Source organism: Bacillus rossius, chromosome 7 (assembly GCF_032445375.1).
Source record: "Bacillus rossius redtenbacheri isolate Brsri chromosome 7, Brsri_v3, whole genome shotgun sequence".
In the NCBI taxonomy this organism is placed as follows: domain Eukaryota; kingdom Metazoa; phylum Arthropoda; class Insecta; order Phasmatodea; family Bacillidae; genus Bacillus; species Bacillus rossius.
This window is the reverse complement of record NC_086335.1, coordinates 25,359,968-25,380,479: the sequence shown is the minus strand read 5'-3', so window position 1 is coordinate 25,380,479 and position 20,512 is coordinate 25,359,968. Positions and strand designations below refer to the sequence as shown.

The 20,512-nt window shown below is 37.1% G+C and overlaps 1 protein-coding gene across 7 annotated transcripts in view; it reads left to right on the top strand.

The window, feature by feature from the left end:
• Window positions 1-20,512, top strand: part of LOC134533759 (mucin-5AC-like) — a 144,920-nt gene that overhangs the window by 48,087 nt on the left and 76,321 nt on the right. For 3 of the 7 annotated variants that reach the window (XM_063371391.1, XM_063371394.1, XM_063371393.1), the window contains exons 9-13: window positions 2,211-2,298; window positions 2,650-3,933; window positions 4,249-4,383; window positions 6,285-6,440; window positions 8,164-8,279. In XM_063371391.1, the coding sequence (XP_063227461.1) occupies window positions 2,211-2,298; window positions 2,650-3,933; window positions 4,249-4,383; window positions 6,285-6,440; window positions 8,164-8,279 (1,779 nt within the window). The remainder of the gene's footprint in view (window positions 1-2,210; window positions 2,299-2,649; window positions 3,934-4,248; window positions 4,384-6,284; window positions 6,441-8,163; window positions 8,280-20,512) is intronic. The other 4 variants (XM_063371395.1, XM_063371392.1, XM_063371397.1 and 1 more) reach the window with 4 other exon arrangements.

Here is a 20,512-nt window from a genome sequence, read left to right as displayed (position 1 = left end):
TACTTTTTATTTCTTTTTATCTTAAAGTACTAGCTTTTTTTTGCGTGGGTTGTACCTTTCGCCACTTATGCACACAGGATTCAAAAGTGGTAATAGAAGGAATTATTTTTATTGAAACCGTTCTAATACCATTAAACTTTATTCTGTAATTAAATTTTGTGTGCTTAAATAACAATTTTATATCGAATAATAATGATCTTAATTTTATATTTTTTTAGTAAAATTGTAAAATTGCATCAGTATTTGACATAATTTTTAAAATGTTTTCTGGCTGTGTTAAATCATTCAAAATTGTTTTAAATTTCGTTTTGCCCTAAATATTATTAAATTTTGATAAAGTTATTTGGGAAACGCATAGTTTTTTAAGTTGAAATGACATTATGAAACCTTCTTTTCAAATACGTGGTTCTCGCCCACAACCACGTCATCTGCGATCTCCCAGCCATCTCCTCGAGCAGGCGTATAGAAGATGTAGTTACACGTACTGTAGCTTGTCTCATCCTGAGAGTGCAGTGTGCAATCTATGAGGCATTTACTCTCTCTTTCCACTACACGATATCTGGTATTAGCGCTAGTCTTGTTTCAGTGTGAGCTGTTGCCAGATACATCCAAAGAGCCTAAAAGTTTTAGGCACAACTTCATAATGTGATGACATTTTTTTAAAATCTAATAAACGATTTTATTTTCAAAAGGTAAATTTAGGATGAAGATATCGTAAATACTATTTTTTATTTCATCAAGACCTGCAATTCTAAGGAAACGTACCTAGAAGACATTATCTTGGGTTTAATCATTTTTGTTATCATTTATATTTCTATTTTAATATTAAAAATTTTGTAGTTTTTTGACCATAAGACATAATAATTTGAAAGCCTTGATATTGATAATGACCGAATGTTACAAATAATTCCTCCTGTGATATTATAATAATTGGTGTTTAAAACTATTAATATATATTTTTTCAGAGTGCATACAACTGCAATAATACTATAAAAATACACTATTTTATGGTCCAAGAAAAATAGAAAATAAATTTAATAATATACCTACTAAAATTATTATAACTGTCGATACTATACAAAATAATCATTTAAATATTATCAAGCTAGATAGTAGATATCAATCTGTCAACTTGGGTGCCATTTACTCTATACTGCAATCTAAGCGTGAGACATACTTTAAAAAATATTTGGTGGCAGTATTTTCAGTAATATTTGCGATAACAAGAATGCCTGGAATGTTGTACAATGTGCACCCCGCGTCAATAAAGCCACTATCTAAAATAACAGCCTAAATTTTGAACACATTTTCCCTTCGGTAGCTAACAAATCAAGATGTATTGTGGTTATGCAACACACAAAACATTTCTCTAACCAAAGAAAAAACTTTTGAATTGTTTTCAATTTCTTTCGGACATAAATTAAAAATTTTTTACGAACATTGTAACCACACATTTTCGCTTTAAGACACATCACATTCTTATACAACCGATAAGCATCTACGAAGTTTAAATGCGTGCACTATTTTCTTACACTATACCAGGTACAAGTCCTCTAGAATAGATGTAGATTTTGTCGTAAAGGTTTCTACACCAAGATGAAGGAAATGATCGTCTTGGCAGAGTATCACGTCAAATTCGGTTAATGTAACGATATCAGCGTAATTTTGTCTACCAGTGTAGTCAAATAAAACCAATCTTAAGGTATCGCTATAATCGCTAACAGTTTTATCATTCTTCATGCAGAAGCATATGTTTCTACAAACGCAAAACAATCTAAATTTTATACTTTGTGTTTTTTTAATCATTCTCACTTAGCGTTAGTATGATCACTGTCATTTGTGTGTATCGGAGGAATCAAGACCGCAAAACAGCACGCCATCCGTCCTTATCAGTAAATAACTTCTTTTAACAAATTAATTTTGCTTGAAAATTATTTTTATCATCAGTTAAACTCGATAAAAAATGTTATATTACTTGCAACTTTACATTATTTTTATACACATAGTATTAAAATTTTATTCTCTTGAGAGAACCTTGATCAACCAGGCAACGAAGTCAAATAAAGAGTTTTATATAAATTAATAAATATTTTGGTGTTATGTCTATTTATTGAAATGAATTTATGGCTGAGTTATTTAAATTGAAGGAAATATGCATTTGATTTTGCAGTTACGCCCATATATTATTCATTTATGGGTTATATTTTCAGGCCAACCGTGACAATGCCTTGAAGGAGGGCAGGACAGTTATTCTTCTGACGCTGCCAGGAAGCAAGCCTATCACCACCACAACGAGCAGTAGGTTACCTTTTTCAAGTATGACACAGGGATCTGATAATAAATCAGTTATTTATTGTACACACTGGATTAACTGTTGAAAAAAAATATGAATAGATGAGGGTTTTATTGTTGAACATAATTAAATAACAAATCACGAATACCAAAAACTAATTATTTTCAGAAACATTTACTGAATTTTAAAATAATCCATTAATTTAACTGTGCTTTCTGAATAACAAAACATAAGTCTTAATACTCACCCATAGGACTGCATCTTGTCCTGTCTGTCGAATGAAACAACAGAATTCATTGTGACATACCATGGGCAAACTGCAAATGCCGAAATGTTTACTGTGGTTTTCTTTCTAGCTACGATTACCACTACAAGTTGTCCAACGACGGTGACAGAAAGCACGGCGGCTTCGACAACACAAAGCTCCACCACGTGTTACACAGATTGCTCCCTGTGCACATCACTCAACCCCACACGTACGACGAAGATCACTTCCCCAACAGGAGGCAGTAAGACAGTTGGCAGTCTTGGCACTACGCCCATGACGCCCGGTGGGGCAACGACCACGCAGACGCCGGACTGTTCACTGTGCCCAGCTTCGTCACCTTCCAGCCCAACGGCATCAGGTAGTTCCGTTGTAAGTTCCACAGTCTGCCCGCCTTGCCCAACAGCAACTACCGACTGCCCAGTAACATCAGGCAATAGCACGGACTGCTCACACTGTCCTACAGTAGCTACTGAATGTCCAGCGACATCAAGCAGTAAAACTACTCCATGTCCCACGGACTGCTCACAGTGTCCGACTTCGGAAAGTTCCACGAAGCCTGGTGCGTCCACCCAGTGTCCTACAGACTGTTCGCAGTGTCCAACAGTAGCTACTGAATGTCCAGCGACATCAAGCAGTAAATCTACTCCGTGTCCCACGGACTGCTCACAGTGTCCAACCTCGGAAAGTTCCACGAAGCCTGGTGCGTCCACCCAGTGTCCTACAGACTGTTCGCAGTGTCCAACAGTAGCTACTGAATGTCCAGCGACATCAAGCAGTAAATCTACTCCGTGTCCCACGGACTGCTCACAGTGTCCGACCTCGGAAAGTTCCACGAAGCCTGGTGCGTCCACCCTGTCTCCTACAGATTGTTCACAGTGTCCAACAGTAGCTACTGAATGTCCAGCGACATCAAGCAGTAACACTACTCCATGCCACATGAGCTGCTCACAGTGTCCAGCGTCTGAGTGTTCAACGATAGCGGGTTCATCTACTGTACCTACTACTGAATGTCCTCCGTGCCCAGCAGGTAACTCCAGTTCATGCACTACAGACTGTTCAAAGTGCCAACCATCAACTACTGTCTACCCAGGGACCGGAATTACTTCCGTACTGACATCAACAATCTGCCCACCGTGTTCAACGGCAACAACTGAATGTCCAACGACTTCAGTAAGTTCCGTGCCATGTCCTACAAATTGTTCGCAGTGCCCAATAATAACAACTGAATGTCCTACAACATCAAGCAGTAGCTCCACGTCATGCCCCACGGACTGCTCAACGTGTCCAGCTTCGGAGTGTTCAACTGCAGCGGGTGCATCTACCACACTCTTTACAGAATGTCCACAATGTCCACAATGTCCGACGGTCTCAGGTAACTCCACTTCTTTCCATAAAGGTTGTTTGCAATGCCCAGCAGTAATCACCCACGGCCAAGAGACACGATTTCTTACAGATTGCTCACAGTTCCTAATATTAACTTATGTCTACCCATCAACAGGAAATGTTTCCAGCTTAGCTTCCATGGCTTGGCCACTGTGTCAAGTAGTAACATCTGGACGTCCAGTAGGTGCTGTTCACAGTGCCCAAATGTAACAGTTGAATGTCTAGCAACCTCTAGCATTAGTTCACCCTCACGCCCCACCGACTATCATGGAATCGTGCCAAACGACGGGATGTTTGGTTTCAGCAACAGCATGCCCGCCAACGGTGAGCGGCACAGCAACTTGCCCACCTTGTCCGACGGCAGAGGTCGGGACCACTGTCGGCACCACATCGACCCAGTCGTCAGTACCGACAGAGACTACCTCTGCATCGTCCACGGGTAATAAACGACAATTTAAACAATTATTTCAGTTCGCTTTCAAATAACTTAACATAATCCACATCCAGCTACTGTAATCTAAATAAAAAACAGTTATTTCATACTTCTATTTATGAGAAGTTCAAAAAAAATCCAATATTGGATTCATATTAGAAATGACAATTATTTGATACCAACAAAAGCTGTTATAGGATACAGAGAAGCTGACATGCGCAATGACTCTGATGGGGAAAACCTGCTATCCAAGATGTGAAGTATCAAGTCAACGCATATTGCCTTTAAATTCTAACTACACGGCTTGATCTTGGCATAAGTTTATTTATTTATTACTAGAATTGGTACCTGCTTCTCACAGTTTCAGTAAGAAAAACTGCCATTTATTTAAATTTTTTAACGTAGCCTGTGTCCATCTGGAATAATCTTACTTTATAAGAGTGGAACAATATTTGTAATTTATCAAGTCGTTCTGCATTTAATTCTTACAAATTAATAATAAAACTAAAGAGCAAAACTTCACTATCTATTATTTTAGTACCTATTGATGTTCCGTGGATTCCACACGGAGTTGAATTGTCACATAATAAACGTAAATTTAGGTAATGGTAAAATTATGATAGAGTATGAGTAAATTTTACTACATTGTAAAATAGTTGTAACAGTATCTAAGTTTATATACATATAACTACTTTCATAATGTTTTATCTTAAAGATTAGATAATTATTTTAGATATTAGGATGGGTGGTATAATAAAGCTTGTTTAAATGTTTTTTTAAGTATAGCTTTTTATAGCTTGTAGGGTAAGTTGAGGTTATGACTCATCAGAGCGAAACCGAAAGTGCAGCGCTCAGGAGTAGGGTGCTCGATGCTGGATGAGGGATGAGGGAATATTGAGCGCCCTGCTATTCTCTCTTGGACAAGTGTAAGTGAATCAAAGCTAAGGTGCTGTATTTTATGCAATGTTGGAAACGACCAAGAGTTTTTACTCAAAAATTAAAATGTGAAAATTCGTATTTAAATTTAAAATTTACGTATCATATTTAAGCTACCAGAAACATATAAATTCATTTTTATATTTCACTGAAGACAAAGATACTAGGAAATATAGACCTATTTTGAATGCATAATCAGTAGAGGCCTGCAAATATGGTGTTATTTTCTGGTGCCAAGATACACTTCGCAATCGTGTGCGCGAGTCATGCACTCATTGGCAGGTTGCCAACTTTCACATTTCTCTCCGATTGCACTTGATTCGGTCACGTGTTTCAATATTTGTTTGTCATTCGGGACGCGTCCAGTTGCATTCTAGACTGTCGCCAAATAATCCCACGAATTTTCCACGTCTGTAATAATTACGCGTGAAGTAGCTTGGCTTCTGGGTTGTAGCCGCGTCCTTGGCGAATAATACTCCGACGCTTCGGTCGACATTGCAGTCGCCATCATCAGGGAGCAGTTACCTACTGCTCAGCCAAGCTACTTCAGACAATGGCCGTGAAAGCCTGCGAACAAAATTACTAGAGACCGGAAAAAATTCGCGAATTCATTTCGCGAAAAGCTAAAATACAAATAGTTATACCTCAGTGCTGCCTCTGCTATTGGCTCACAACTCACCTGGATGTCTCTGGGCCATTGAGAAACGCCCGACCAAAGCTTTATCGAATCACAGGCTGCTAATTTGGGACGTTTCACAAGACAGCAGCCAATGAGTGGGTGGCATTTGACCGAGTGTACGTAGAACTGTGGAGTTCATCCTAGAGGTCATTGAACCCGCGAATTTTTCCTGTCCCTAATAATTACGTGTGTTTCAAATATGTGGACCTACCCAACAAACTGTTTCGTGCGGTCGGACTGTGCAAGTGTGCTGGTGGTCAGGGGCACTATGGTGTGTGATGTGCATGTCCAGTGACGGCGCCCGCGCGGCTGGTGAGGTTCAACAGCTCGCTGTACGAGTTCTCCGGCAGCTGGCCTTGCCACGGCCCTCACTTGGTCCTGGGTCGCGTCGAGGCCTCCGTCGTCGGCGGCGTCGGCAGCCCCGCCTACAGCCTCGAGGGCGCCCCTGGTGAGTCCTGCGAGGACTGCCCCGTGGACAGTCCAGGGCAGGAGGACCCCGCGCCACACCTTTTCCCTTCTTGCTTTCTGTGAAGTACCCGGCCTTGCCCGGGCTGGACACGTCATAACTCCAGACCTGCAAAATTCGCGGATTCATTTCGTGATATGCTACAATTCAAATAATTATACCTTAGCGCTGCCTCTACTACTGGTTCACTGTTAATCTGGATTAATGAGGGCCAATTAGAGACCCTCGCTCAAAGAAGTGTCGAATCACAGGCCACCCAGTCGGGACGACTCACAAGTCAGCAGCCAATGAACAGGTGGCATTTGCCCGAGTGTGTAGAGTGTAGTAGAGTATATCCTGGAGGTCACTGAATCCGCGAATTTTGCAGGTCTCTACTCATAACATAAGGAACACCACTACCGAGTTCCGATCTTGATTTTAAAGTCCCATTGATGGCACAATCTCGGTGCACCAAGGCTACGCATCAGGAAAATCGCGGGATGCCAATCGTAAGCTTCCTTTTCTAGGAAGGTAGGTAACTCCTAGGCAAGACGTGACGGACGCACCAAACGATAGCACCTTAAAAATTCAAGGCAACGTCATCTATTGACGAAGTTGTAAACTAAACTGTTATTAGCGCCTTTAGTTCGCTATCAACAGCGAGTATCACTAAGCGGATGGGTTTCGCCAAGGAGGATGATGAAATTTCCAAACCTTACTGTATGACCGTGTGGCGGACATAGAGAAATTACATAAACTCACTGTTTGTGTGTCTATGACCTACCTCCTATAGGTTTTTTTTATTATAAAACTGAATTTACCCCTTTTTCACTCAATTAGGGATGGAATTTCATATTTATATGTAGTCAATGCCACTCTCCGACCCATAAACTATCTACAGTATATGCAAAAAAAATGTCGATCCATTGCTCCATTGCTAAGTGAAAGGACTAACAGACAAACACAATTTTGCATTTATAATATTATTACGAATAATGTGAAAATGCAGTATTTCATTGTTATAAGCATGTAATTCAAAGTGCTGGTCAATAACTTTCTATTTTAAATGTATTTCGTGTGTTAGTGTTTGGAAATATTTTTAATAGATTTCAATTCCTGATTTTTTTTTGTTGACATTTATAAAACCAATCTGTGTATAATCTATTAGGAAAGAATATATCAAATTTCTTAACATAAATAAGCAAAACTATCGACGAGATTTAAGTTACTGGTTGACTTTAAAAAATTGGTTTGAAGTTTACATCAAAGTATACTAGAGAATTATCGTTTCTATTGATAAATTCGAGGTATTCGACAATCTGTCCGTCTTGTTTTACCTCCCTCAAACTCTCAACTTCTAAAAAAAAATAACAATAATCTTATCATTCCTAATTACCTTATTCAACTTACATAATATATCGCATTTATTTCTTAGAAGTTTCAGCATCGACTTATATTTCAACATGTCAGTGTTTTTTGGTTTATTTTTTTTTCGGAACCTTTTTCTCATTCATGGGCTTGAATTGGCATCTTTAATAACATAACCCCGCAAAGTTATTTAAAGGGCCTAACTTAAAATTGTCCAATGTAAATTTATTTTACTTATTTAAAGTTTATCTCTTAGTGGTGCTCAATCTTTGTATATATAACTGAAAGTCCAGTAATTTTGTTATTTTGACTAGTTTTGGTATTATCATGTATATTTTTGTCCATTTTTGCTATACAGATTCCGTGAAGATAGACAACGCAACAGGTGTCTTGACACTTCAGCGGCCACTTGTGCCTAAATTTTACCATTTCAAGGTCGTCGCAGAGTGGAATAACAGCAGAGACGAGGCCACGGTAAGAACGATTCTGTCATACTGTTTAGATTACCTGAATCTGCTGTGTCCATTATTGAAAACTTGAAACAAGAAAGTATACAGCATCAAAGAAAAATCTCTTTTAGAGTATTCCTAACATCTTTTGCAGGAAAATAGCAACAGCGTCTCATAGTCTTTTGAATTAACTTACGTGTTCTGAGTAGTATGTTTTGGTATGTCCGGGCACAGGCTTCAGGCTGAGGTGCCTGAGGTGCCTACCGCCATATTGGATTGTGACGTCACTGCGGCCATCTTGGATGGATGTGACCTTGACCTTTGACCTTTACCTTGAATTTGACCCTCAAAAATCGCAAAAATTGTCAAAAAGTGGGCAAAATTTGCCCATAATTCCTCAAAATCCGTCAAAATTTCCATTTTTTTAGAAAAAAAATTCCGCCAAAAAATCTCAAAAAATTCCACAATTCAAAAATTAGGATTTCGAAAATCCTCAAAAGTCATTTAGCCTTAGAAACCACGAAAATTCCTAAAAGAGGCTTAAGCATCCTTGTCTGTAGCCTCCGATAAGCCTCTGACGACATCTAGGATTATGACCGTCATCTTGGATTATGTCGTCACCGTTGCAATTTCCGTTACGTCCGCCATCTTGAAAATCTTTATTTATTATCCGATTTTAATAAAAAAATTTAATTTATAAAAAAATTCATTTAATAAAATTTTAATAAAAATAGTAAAAAAACATAAAATCACGACACGGAGCTCGGAGTCCTCAGTTCGAACCCGGTGAGGGCAAAAAAAATGACGACCGATCCAACCCTCACAGTGGCTGCAGGCAGACTGACCCCCAACACTTTTTACCATGCATATATATCATCAGGTAGTATGACGTCATGTCCGCCATCTTGTCTTCGTTGCTGGAAGCCATCACCATTGTATCGTCGGCTAGAGTGCGCTGACGCCATGTTAGTTTAATTCTTACCCGCTAGAGTGCAGTAATAATTTATTATTACTGTGACACCCGCCATCTTGTCATTTCGACGGCATCTAGAAAATCCATAATTTTAATGCTAGAGATGCGGGAAAAATTCGAAAATTCATCAAAAAATAACTTATTAATATGGCGATTGATTCGATCGATTCCTGTCCTTCGTTCGATCCCCGGATGATGCAAAACATTTAATTTTAAATAAATAATAATAATTTCAATAAATCATGATCAAAATCCTAAAAGAGGCTTAAAATCAACTACTACCATCATTCTATAAGCCATTACGACTGCCATCTTGGATATTTGTATTTATTTACCCATAAATTTATAAAAAAATCAATCATTAATCTACCTATAGAATCGATACTTGGTTCGATCACTGGGCGATACGAAAAAATAATATATGTAAAAATACCTAAAAAATTACAGGTTCGAAAATAAAACACTGTAAGTTCTTTCTCAAACATAATATTTATTACATAATTTCTATTCTACTACAGGATCAGTTGCTAAAGCCAGCAATCTTATAATCATTAGTTCCGCATCGGTGTGAAATGACTAATTCTTAGCTCCAATCGGTTTATACTAGACAGAGACCAACCAGAAACTTTACTGACATAGTCCTCCTCTTCTTGACAGAGTTTCTGGATACCGTGCTTAACAGTTTGCTTCACATCGTCAGAACTGTAAATTACTGCAGCCGAAGTCTTGAATGCACACTTCTTCTCTTTGTCATCCAACGGATATGGTTTTCCATATATACAGTCCAACCACAAGTTGTATTTCAAAGGTCCCTTTTTTGCTACGTCATCAGTAAGCTGATTAATTATGTCCTGTCTAATATCGTCAAGAAAATTACAAATGTCTTTCGACTCACTTAATGTATTTAGATAATAGTTGCCCATCAATGTTCCACGAAATGCAGACTGCGCCAAGTAGAAGCCATTATCATTCACCTGTACAGCACCAATAACAGTCTTAGGTTTAGTTCCATGTCCAGACGCCATACCGATCGGTTGCTGCTCGTCCGTTTTTTTGTCTGTACGCTCACGAGCCTTCAACCTAAACCGAGGAGTCGAAATTTCTGCAGGTATTTCAGCAGTAGGCGCACAGACTTTACCGTTGCATTTTTTCGCATGTCGTCGCAAACTATCAATTCGAGTAAACCATTCATTACACTCATCGCAGCGAAACTTTATACGAGGACTCTTCTTGCATTTGCTCCGCTCATGTCTTCGTGCATCATAAGAAAATGCGAAGGATATATCACAGTAGCTGCAAGGATACCGTGCTGATGTAGACGAACCTTCCAGACCCGAACCAGATGTCGATGTTACTGCAATTCTACCATTTACAGGCATACTCTTATGCACATCAATCATTCGTTGTTGCACCGAAACTTTTACTTTCTGCCGCACAGCTGGTCCTTTGCATGTCTTCATGTGCGTTTTCATATTATCTTTTCTGGCAAACTGCTTATGACATTTCTCACAAACAAAATGTTACGATATAGGTTCTTGGCACATTCGCTCTTCTCGTGTCGTCGAGCATTGCTGTTGTTTGAGAAAATTTTGTCGCAGTAACAGCACCGATGTTCGTTAGTTGTTGTCAAATCAGCAACCATTGAAGTCTCCATCGAGGTCAAAACATCGTTCGTCGAGGTTTCCTGTACAGCCAGCACTACCGGCATTAAAGTCTCTTCTGCTGGGGGTATCGTGACTGTTGAAGTCTCCTCCAGTGTTGACGTCGTCGTTGCCAACTGGATCTGCTCCACCATCGTCGTCGCTGACGTCATGGTTCCCGTAGTCGATGGTACAACGTCCATCAAGTTCGTCGTTAAAGTCGGTAAAGATGCTATCGAGTTCGCACGAACAAGTAATTACGCAACTTATGCAGCAGAAGAAACAAACTAGGTGATCCTTACACCATCGTCGACAGTAACAAACTGAGCGACCTGCTGTATAGGAATCGCTTATATACATGCACCGGATGGAATAATACGCTAGTCAAATCAAGAACAATTTACTATAATACTAGAGTCATAACAACATTAAAAATAGAAGCACTATCAACAAAAAGGAAGCACTATCAACGAAAATGCAGCACATTTGGAAGCACCGTCAACGAAAAGGCAGCACATTTGGAAGCACCGTCAATAAAAAGGAAGCACATTCTACAAAACGAAAGCTCATTTAACGAAAAGGAGGTACATTCTCACATACATTCAACTCGGTAGGATGCGATCGTCAATGTTAAGTTAGGATATAATGTATCCATCAGTCTATGAATCTATCAGTTTGTAGTTCCATAAGTCATTGGCTCCAATTTTCAAAGGCTCCAATATTCATTGGCTCCATCAGTCATTTACACCAACAGTCTTTTGGCTCCAAAAGTCATTGGCTCCTACAGTAATTGGCTCCAATGATATTTGGCTAGAATGCTACGTGTCTAAGAGACTATGAAGCTACAAGGATACAAGTCTTCTCGGCTCCAAATGCTCCAAACCGCTCCAAAATGCTCCAAATGCTCCAAGAAGGCTCCAAATGCTCCAAATGCTCCAACCGCTCCAAAAAGCTCCAAATGCTCCAAAAAGGCTCCAAAAGCTCCAAAAGGCTCCAAATGCTCCAAATTGCTCCAAATGCTCCAAAAGGCTCCAAATGCTCCAAAAAGGCTCAAAAGGCTCCAAAAGGCTCCAATTGCTCCAACAGTCTTTTGTTTCAACAGGGCCAATGATATTTGGCTAGAATGCTATGAGTCTAAGAGACTATGAGACCACAAGGCTACAAGTCTAAAAGGATCTAGCAGGTTACGAGTTATACATGGCTGTGAGACTGCATGGCTAAAAGACCGCGTGGCTACGAAACTACATGCCTATGAAGCTACAAGGATAAAAGTCTACCCGACTCCAAATGACTGCAAGGCGACATGGCTACAAGACCACTTGGATACAAAGCTTCAATTCTACGAGTCTACAAGACTTGAGTGTATAAAAGCTCCAACTACTCCAGCAGCATTATGTTATAAGATTACATGACTACTTGTTTACGTAGCTACAAGTCTACGAGGCTACTTGGCTACGTAGCTACAATTCTACGAGGTCCCAAGTCATCGTGTCTACGCGACTACGAGCCATGAGGATACGAGATTACGTGACTACGAATCTTCGAGTTTACGAGACTGAGAGGCTACAGAGCTACGAAGCTTCTAGAACACAAGTTTACGTGACTGCGAGGATACAGGACTACAAGTCTACATGAGTACCTGACTACAAAGCTACATGTCTACAAGTCTCCAATTGCCGTACCTGTCTTCGACGGAATTTTCTCTTTTGCTCCAACTGCTCCAACAACATTATGTTATAAGATTACAAGGCTACTTGCTTACGTAGCTTCAAGTCTACGATGCTCCAAAGCATCATGACTACGTGACTACGAGCCATGAGGTTACGAGTCTATGCGATTGCGAGTCTTCAAGGTTACGTGATCGCGAGGCTATAGGACTACGAAGCTTCCAGATCACACGGTTACGAGACTGCATGGCTAAAAATCCGCGTGGCTACGAAACTACATGACTCTAACTGACTGCAATAGCACCATTCAGTTGTGAGAGTTAATTAATCTCAATAAAAATAACCTGTTTAAGATAGTGTCGATTATTGTCAACAGATGACACCACATGTTGCTTACAGGTAAATATTAATTATTTCTTTTATGCGGGATGCGGGATGCTCACTAACGATCGAAATAGAAGGATGGCTTCGCAAGACTCCAAGGAGAAGGAAGTTTGTTTTTCCAGTCAGTTTTTCAAAGATTTCTCAGTGCATATTATTATTTGACTGAGTAATGATATTTTTTTTTAATTCCACCTGATAAAAATATTGCAAGTGTTGATTTAGTAGCAGAAATTCCCGACTTTAATGTAACTCCAAATAAAATGTCATGACTCATCAGGTAAAATAAATACTTCATGCAGAGAGCAGTTTCTCAGAATAGACAGAAGCACTTGAAGAAACCACAAGAATAATCAGGAGCACACGGAGAACACCATCATAGCTTAATATTGGCAACAATAATCAGGAGCACAAGGATAAAACCGCCACACATTTTCTTTGATAACATATAATTTAAAAAATTTAAAAATTTAAAATTACAAATTACAAAAAATACAAAAACTGATTCTGCTAGCTTGTGAACTTCTCATTGTTGAGCAAAGTAGAGTTCTAGTTAAAGCCAGAATATTTTGTCGCCACCTGCGTCGGGCGACAATCGTCCAGTGTTGCTGCCGTTACTTTGCTCCTCGTCTGTGCTGTTCAAAATGATACTAGGCAATCGTTAAACAATATTTGCCAGCCCAATAACTGTGTAATAAATCATGACCGCCCTCTGTCTTACCGAGATTATGCTGAGATCATGGCCTACGTTACTCTTCTTGCGCACGGCACGTTTCCAAGAGAACGGAGCTGGGGAGCTCGACAGTTGACAATCAGCGTAGAAAAGGGAATGTACAGAACAGAAGGACCAATTTTAACAACTAAGGACAAGTTTCCGCGCTCCAAGCGGAAGCAATGTGAAATATCGTTAGGCAGCACGCGCAAGAAAGGCACACGTGAACGCTAATGTTTACAAATTGGTTTGTTTATTATCTGCCGCGCCGACATACACGTACTCACACTTAAAACACACAGAGGTTCTCGTTCTGAAAAAAAATATAAACTGCTTTGGCAGGTGATTTCAGTTGAAAAATTGGTATAAATAAGCACGAGAATTATTGATACACAATAAGTTGCATAGTGCGTTCACTAATGTTTATTTTGATTTTAACTTGATTATTACTTTTGAAATTTTAAGGCCAGCTTGTTCAATGGTGACATGTAAAGAATTTCTTCATGTGATGGACCTGCAAAGTTTTTTCTTAAACTTTACTTACCTGACTCTACGCGGCCTTAAATGTTCGTTGTATCACCTGTCGAACAAAGTTCCACATTGTCTGAAAATAGAAACTGTTGCTCAATCACGAAACAAATCTAAGACATTTTGTGATTGTAATAGTTATTTTATTACAACGTTTTTGTAGTGATACTGCATTATTAATTGTTACAAGACTAACTTGCGTCACCAAATTTCCCATTTTTCCCATGGAACTTAAATAGTACACTAAATATTTTTTTTAATATATGAAATGCTCTAGTGTTAATTCACGAAACAAGTAAAGTAAGACCAATTCAGAGGTTCAATATATAAATTATACACTATGACGATAACACTATTATAAACACACATTATCTTCAAAATGCGGAAATGACACACTAGTTGTTCCTGCAAGGTGCAATAAACTGTTATAATTTACAAAAAAATAAAGCTAGTGAATTCGCTTTGTTTGTACGATTATTTTTAAGTAGGCCTTAATGCATTGCATCATACACTAGTTTCATGCCAACAGTAATGTATTTAGCTTTTAAAGTATTAATTGTTAATATTTATAACTTCATTCATAATGTATGCTGCTAAGTCCAGTCTGAGTTGAAATACAATCACGAAGATGGTGGTAGTGATCAAGAGACACTACTATCTCGAAATATGAAAATATTTTCAGGAGGAAATTTCTTCATGAAATGATGCATTGTAATGTAGTAATCAGTCTTGCAGTCAAAATTATTTCTGTACCTACACTATTATGTCATAAGACAAATTTGTCAAGACGAACACATATAAACACCTCCCCTTTATCTTCCCCACAAAAAATTCTGCTAATATTTATATTAGTAAAACAGGTTTAATAGTGCAACAAAAAAGTTTATAAAATATGAATGTGCATGATTTCTTGTATATTACTTGGTGGGAGACTTATTAGCACGTTATTATTAAAGTAAATTACCATTTCAAACTTGCATGTAGCCTTCTGTAAAATTAAAACTTCAAACATTATTATATTTTAGCATACTGTTATATTGACACTCGCTTCAAAACTGATCAATTTATTGTATATTCAACCAGGAAAAACATTTTAAGTTATACAGATGAAAGTAAAAAATGTTATAATTCGATAGTATTTATGGTATAAACAAACTAGATCTACTAATATATTCTTAGCTATCAATAAGAAATTAATGCATCACATAAAGAAATTAAATTTGTAATATTGCTGTTTATGGGCTTTTCAGGGGTAAAATTTAGAAAAACAAAAACTGTATAATTTATTTTATTTACTTTTCTACAACTTTATTTAATAGGGTCTTGCAATGTAAGAATAATTATATTAGCTTCAGACGTTCTATTTAGTAGGTTAGTTAAAGTTTTTAATTTCCTGAGTTACGTTTGCACTTGATGAGGTACAAGTAAAAATTATGTTAGGCCACATACAATGTTCTTTAAACAAAATCCCCCAAATTTGCTGTTTTACCAATTAGATACATATTGTTTGTTTCAAACAGTTAACTATTAATCGTAAAAGCCCTTTACCTCTTTTTTACCAATTAAATATACTACATAAATTTATTTTAAAAATCTGAAACTCCAACAACATAAATTGTGAATGACAAATTTTTTGAGCACAATAGAGTTTTAAACTACTTTAATTGTTAGTTAATTTCATTGATCTTATGAGAGTAACCTAATGAACTATTGTTGAAAAGGTTTCAAATGGTAAAAACTCTGTTAAGTTACCAGAAACAAGTACTATATAATTATAACGTCAAGTTCTGTATCAATAAAATAGCTAATTTTTTAGCAATATCATAGCTACATTTAATCTCATACAAGTATATTTCTCCAAAAAAAATGCATTGCCACTCACAGAAAAATACACCAATGTTGACGCACGAAGGTAATGTTTAATAGCTAGCCAGATAGTCAGAAAATATGAAAATTCTTCATTTATATTAAGGGATTTTATCTCAAGCTGTGATAAAATATTCTTTTGACATTTGAAATTGATAAATAACAAGTATAAAAATAGACTAACTTTCTACTAAACGATTCCGAAAACAAAATGATAGAAAACCATTATTTGCTTTTTACAGATGGAACTACATAATTAATATCAAAACATCAACTTAGTAAGATATTAAAAAAATATTGTATGAAATAACTTTTATCTATAATAGTTTCATTTTAATTAAGCCTCTTCCTTTCACTGGATATTTGCACAGCTGTACAAAAATCTGGCATTCAATTGTAATAGTAAAATTATAATATGTTTCAAAAAAAATATTTGTCACAACACCTGTCAAGTTAAACACTATCAGGAATGGAGTGTATGTTCATACAATGATTTTTTTCTCAACTTTATATCAAAACCACACAAAACATTTCAGAGAAATTTATTTGCTCGAAACTTTGTTTTCTTTACAAACACAAAAAAAAAACCAAAATAATATTCCCACCGTTGTAGAGTTGCAGGATCCAGTCAAGGTACTTACGGAGGAGAGGAGTGCATCCGAAAAAGGGGGAAAAAAATCTGGAAATGCATTTTACTTCCTAACTTTATTTATAATTATTCTTTTAAACAGCATTGCAATATTTTCATTAGTTTATCGTTTTAACGGTTGATTAAGTTAACTACATAAAAAGTACTGTGATTATGTGCATAGTTGGTTAGTTAATTCCTAACCCAAAGTTCGCACGATTTTACAATTATTAAAATAATAAAACACATTACAAGATGAACAAAAAACACACTTCTTTGAACTTACAGTTATGATCATCGCTCAGGACATAGATTTTTTGTTTTCATATGTTGCTTGTTTTTGAAGTCCTTAATTGTTGCTGATTTTTAAACACGGTCTTTCACGTTGATACACGGGAATTCTCCAGATAAAATATTTATGTAATTTTTACATTTTGTGTGAATGCACCTCTTGACTTCATCATGGAAAATATACTACATTAAATCACTTTCCTTGCTATTTGTCTAACCTCATTGTTAATAGGTATTCGATCCCAAATCGAGGTTGTGTGTGAACTGCTTGGCTGCTCGGACCAGTATCTAAGTACACGAACTGTTTCTTATTGGTGTTAAATGAATTATCACACACAATCTGACGCAGTAAACGAATAATATCGAGATTAAAGTTAATTTACATCCGATGCAACTCAGATTTTCCAATCCTTTTGAATGTAAACTAACATCACTGGTTCCAAATGGTGCGAAAAATATAAAAACAAAAATTAGATGTGATTTAAAAATGAGGCACAGCATGTTGTTGTGATACTTTAAGTAGTTCACCAGTCATTGACCATTACGACTTTTTATATTGGTGTTTACTAACAAATTTTTAAAATGATTTGACAGTATTTTTAATGCATCAACTGTCCAAGATATTTTAAAGTAATTTAATTTCGCTAACATTAACCTAACCAACCATCTACACTATTAAAAAAAAAGGTACCTGCGTGGAGTCCACGTAAGACAGAAGTGACACTTCTTGCTTATTAGGAATAAATAGAGATAAATTATTAGAATTTTTTATTGACCATAAGAAAATAATTAAGAAAAGTAAGGATGCTGTATGATCTCAAATGATAAAAAAAAATTAATGAAAGATTGTAGCGTCAATCGTTAGCCGTTACGAAAACTGAGGAGTAGACCAACAGAATCAGCGTTACGAGAATTCCGTAGCACCACTGCTGTGTAATTTCTACCGCTCCTGCCATCTCCCCTTCCGGCCGGTACAACTAGCATACAGCATGCTTCACTACGTACCTCCCCCCCAACCTTCCGGACCATATTCCCATTCGACGGCTAGTGCGTGCGTTGGAGTGGCGTACCTAACTATTCCCCTCATGCGATCGCAATTTTCGTTTCGTTTGAAAATTGTACCCTCCTTAGCAAAGAATTTTTACTTCAAAGGATATTTTTATTGTAGCTTACCTAATCTAGCGAAACTTTCTCACAGTAACACAATATTTATAACATGTAACATAACCTAAACACTTGTTAAAATGGTAAACTACTCAAAGTATTACAATCGCATCTCAGAGAATAATTGTAAAACATTTCAGGAAGCAAAACCGTAAAGAATTTTGGAATTTGCATTATATTTTTGACGTGATAACGTCTTATAAATCGATGAACGCCGGCTGCACGCACGAAAAAGCATGACTCATTGTCACGTTCCGCCTGAGCCGATGATGCAAGAACTGGCCAACCACCGTGCGAGAAAATCTACTATAATATCGAAAAGGTTAAGGCGGGCTTTTTAACTAATTGTTCGTGATTATGAATTTAAACAAATTATTTAACTTAAATTTGCAAAAACTGTAAATAATATTTGAAAATTATAAAGTATGCAATTTTTCATCAATGTTTTCTTATGGCGTTAGCACGTAAAACTATCATCCGTAAACCGACTTTACAGACTTTATGGAAAAGTGACTCTCCTGGAACGACCTGCTCTTGATCCAGTGGCAGATAAGTAGGGCCGGGGGCGCGTCGTTTTGCCTAAAATCGTTTTGCCTAATCGTGTTTCCCCACCTTCGTTTTGCCTAAAATTCGTTTTTCCTAAAGTCATTTTGCCTAAAGTAATTTTGCCTAAAGTCGTTTTGCCTAAAGTAGTTCTGCCTAAAGACGTTTTGCCTAAAGTCGTTTTGCCTAAAGTTAGTTTGCCTAAAGTCGTATTGCCTAAAACAATTTTGCCTAAAATCGTTTTGCCTAAAGTCGGTTTGCCTCAAAGTCATTTTGTCTAAAGTTATTTTGCCTAAAATCGTTGTGCCTAAAGTCGTTTTGCCTAAAATTATAATCGCATGCTTAAGTTCCCATAAAGTCGTTTTGCCAAAAACCGTACTGCCTAAAATTCGTTTTGCCTAAAGTCGTTTTGCCTAATGCCATTTCGCCTAAAGTTGTTTTGCGTAAAATTTCAGCTTTCTTTAACAGACAGTTAACTTGCCGACCAGGCTTTTTGCCTAAAATCGTTTTGTCTAAAGTCATTTTGCCTAAAAGTATTTTAGTATATTCTTGCTCCATATACTGTGTGTAAATACATTCCAGCCACTTGTAACTCTATTCGTGGATTCTGGAACTACTACCGAAACATTGTGAGAGGTTCTACATTCTGCCACAAGAGTGGAGGGTGTTCAGTATCGCCTGCATCTTTCAAGGAGGAAGGGTAGTTCGTTTTCGAGACAACAGGTAGTGTGTCGCTCATCAAGTATCGCCTGCATCTTTCAAGGAAGATGAGTAGTTCGTTTCCGAGACAAATAGATAGTGTGTCGCTCACCATTACTATTTATCGTCTTTTAAAGTTGCTTCCTTCTTCAATATTTGAGTGCAGTTGTCCCATCTATGCAAAGCATTCAATGCTGCGAAACGCACCACGCCTATACTAATTTCTCGCAAACCAGATCTGTAACAGTGGGGTATTATTACGCGATAAAAGACAAATGATAAATCTACTAATTTCATGTTGTACATTTTGACTGCAAATTAAGTAAACTGAGTAACCAGGCTCTGAATATGCGCTTTTTCGCCATTTTCACAATTTTTTTTAATGTAAATATATTATACGGAAAATGTAAAATATGACAAATTTCACCTTTCGTGGAAAAAAATCGTATTACCAAAACATCTATTTACGGAGACACGCGTATACGCTTAACTAGGGAAGGCCCTTACGTATAAAGTATTACTGTTTTTGAAGGAATATTATACACTCCTGCGCTATTATTTATAACTTAGGGTAGATACTACGACAATTTAACTATACTAAAACTGGTAATATTTTTGGAGTCCTAGAAGAATATTTCGTTGTTTAATGTTTCCAGAGCAAAAATTTAAATAGAATTTCCTGTATGACTTATTTATATATCATTTATATAGCTGAGTAATATGTAATAAATACTTTGAAATCAAAGGAAAGAAAGCGATATGGTTAGTGAACGAAACGGAAACTTGTTAAATAAAACATTTTGTTCGGCAACTTAACATTTCATGGAATTATTATTATTATTATTATTTTATATCCACAAGGAGTTGTTTGTGGTAATGTTGTTGCCTTTGTATCGATGTGACGCCTTTACGTTGAACTTCCCATTATAAAGATACTGCAAGCCTGTAACATTTTGGTTTAGTAATTTTTATGAACATAATCTGAAGACGAGTTTATAAATAACACAAACGTATACAATAAAGGTTACTTCTGCTATGTATGTTTGCTATAATCAATAAATTTCTATTGCGTTAGCAACTTGACTTCACCTAAGCCACTGACAAAACCTGATATATGTTTCAGAAACGGAATAGCCCTTATTAGCCTACTTTACTCTAAGAAAAGT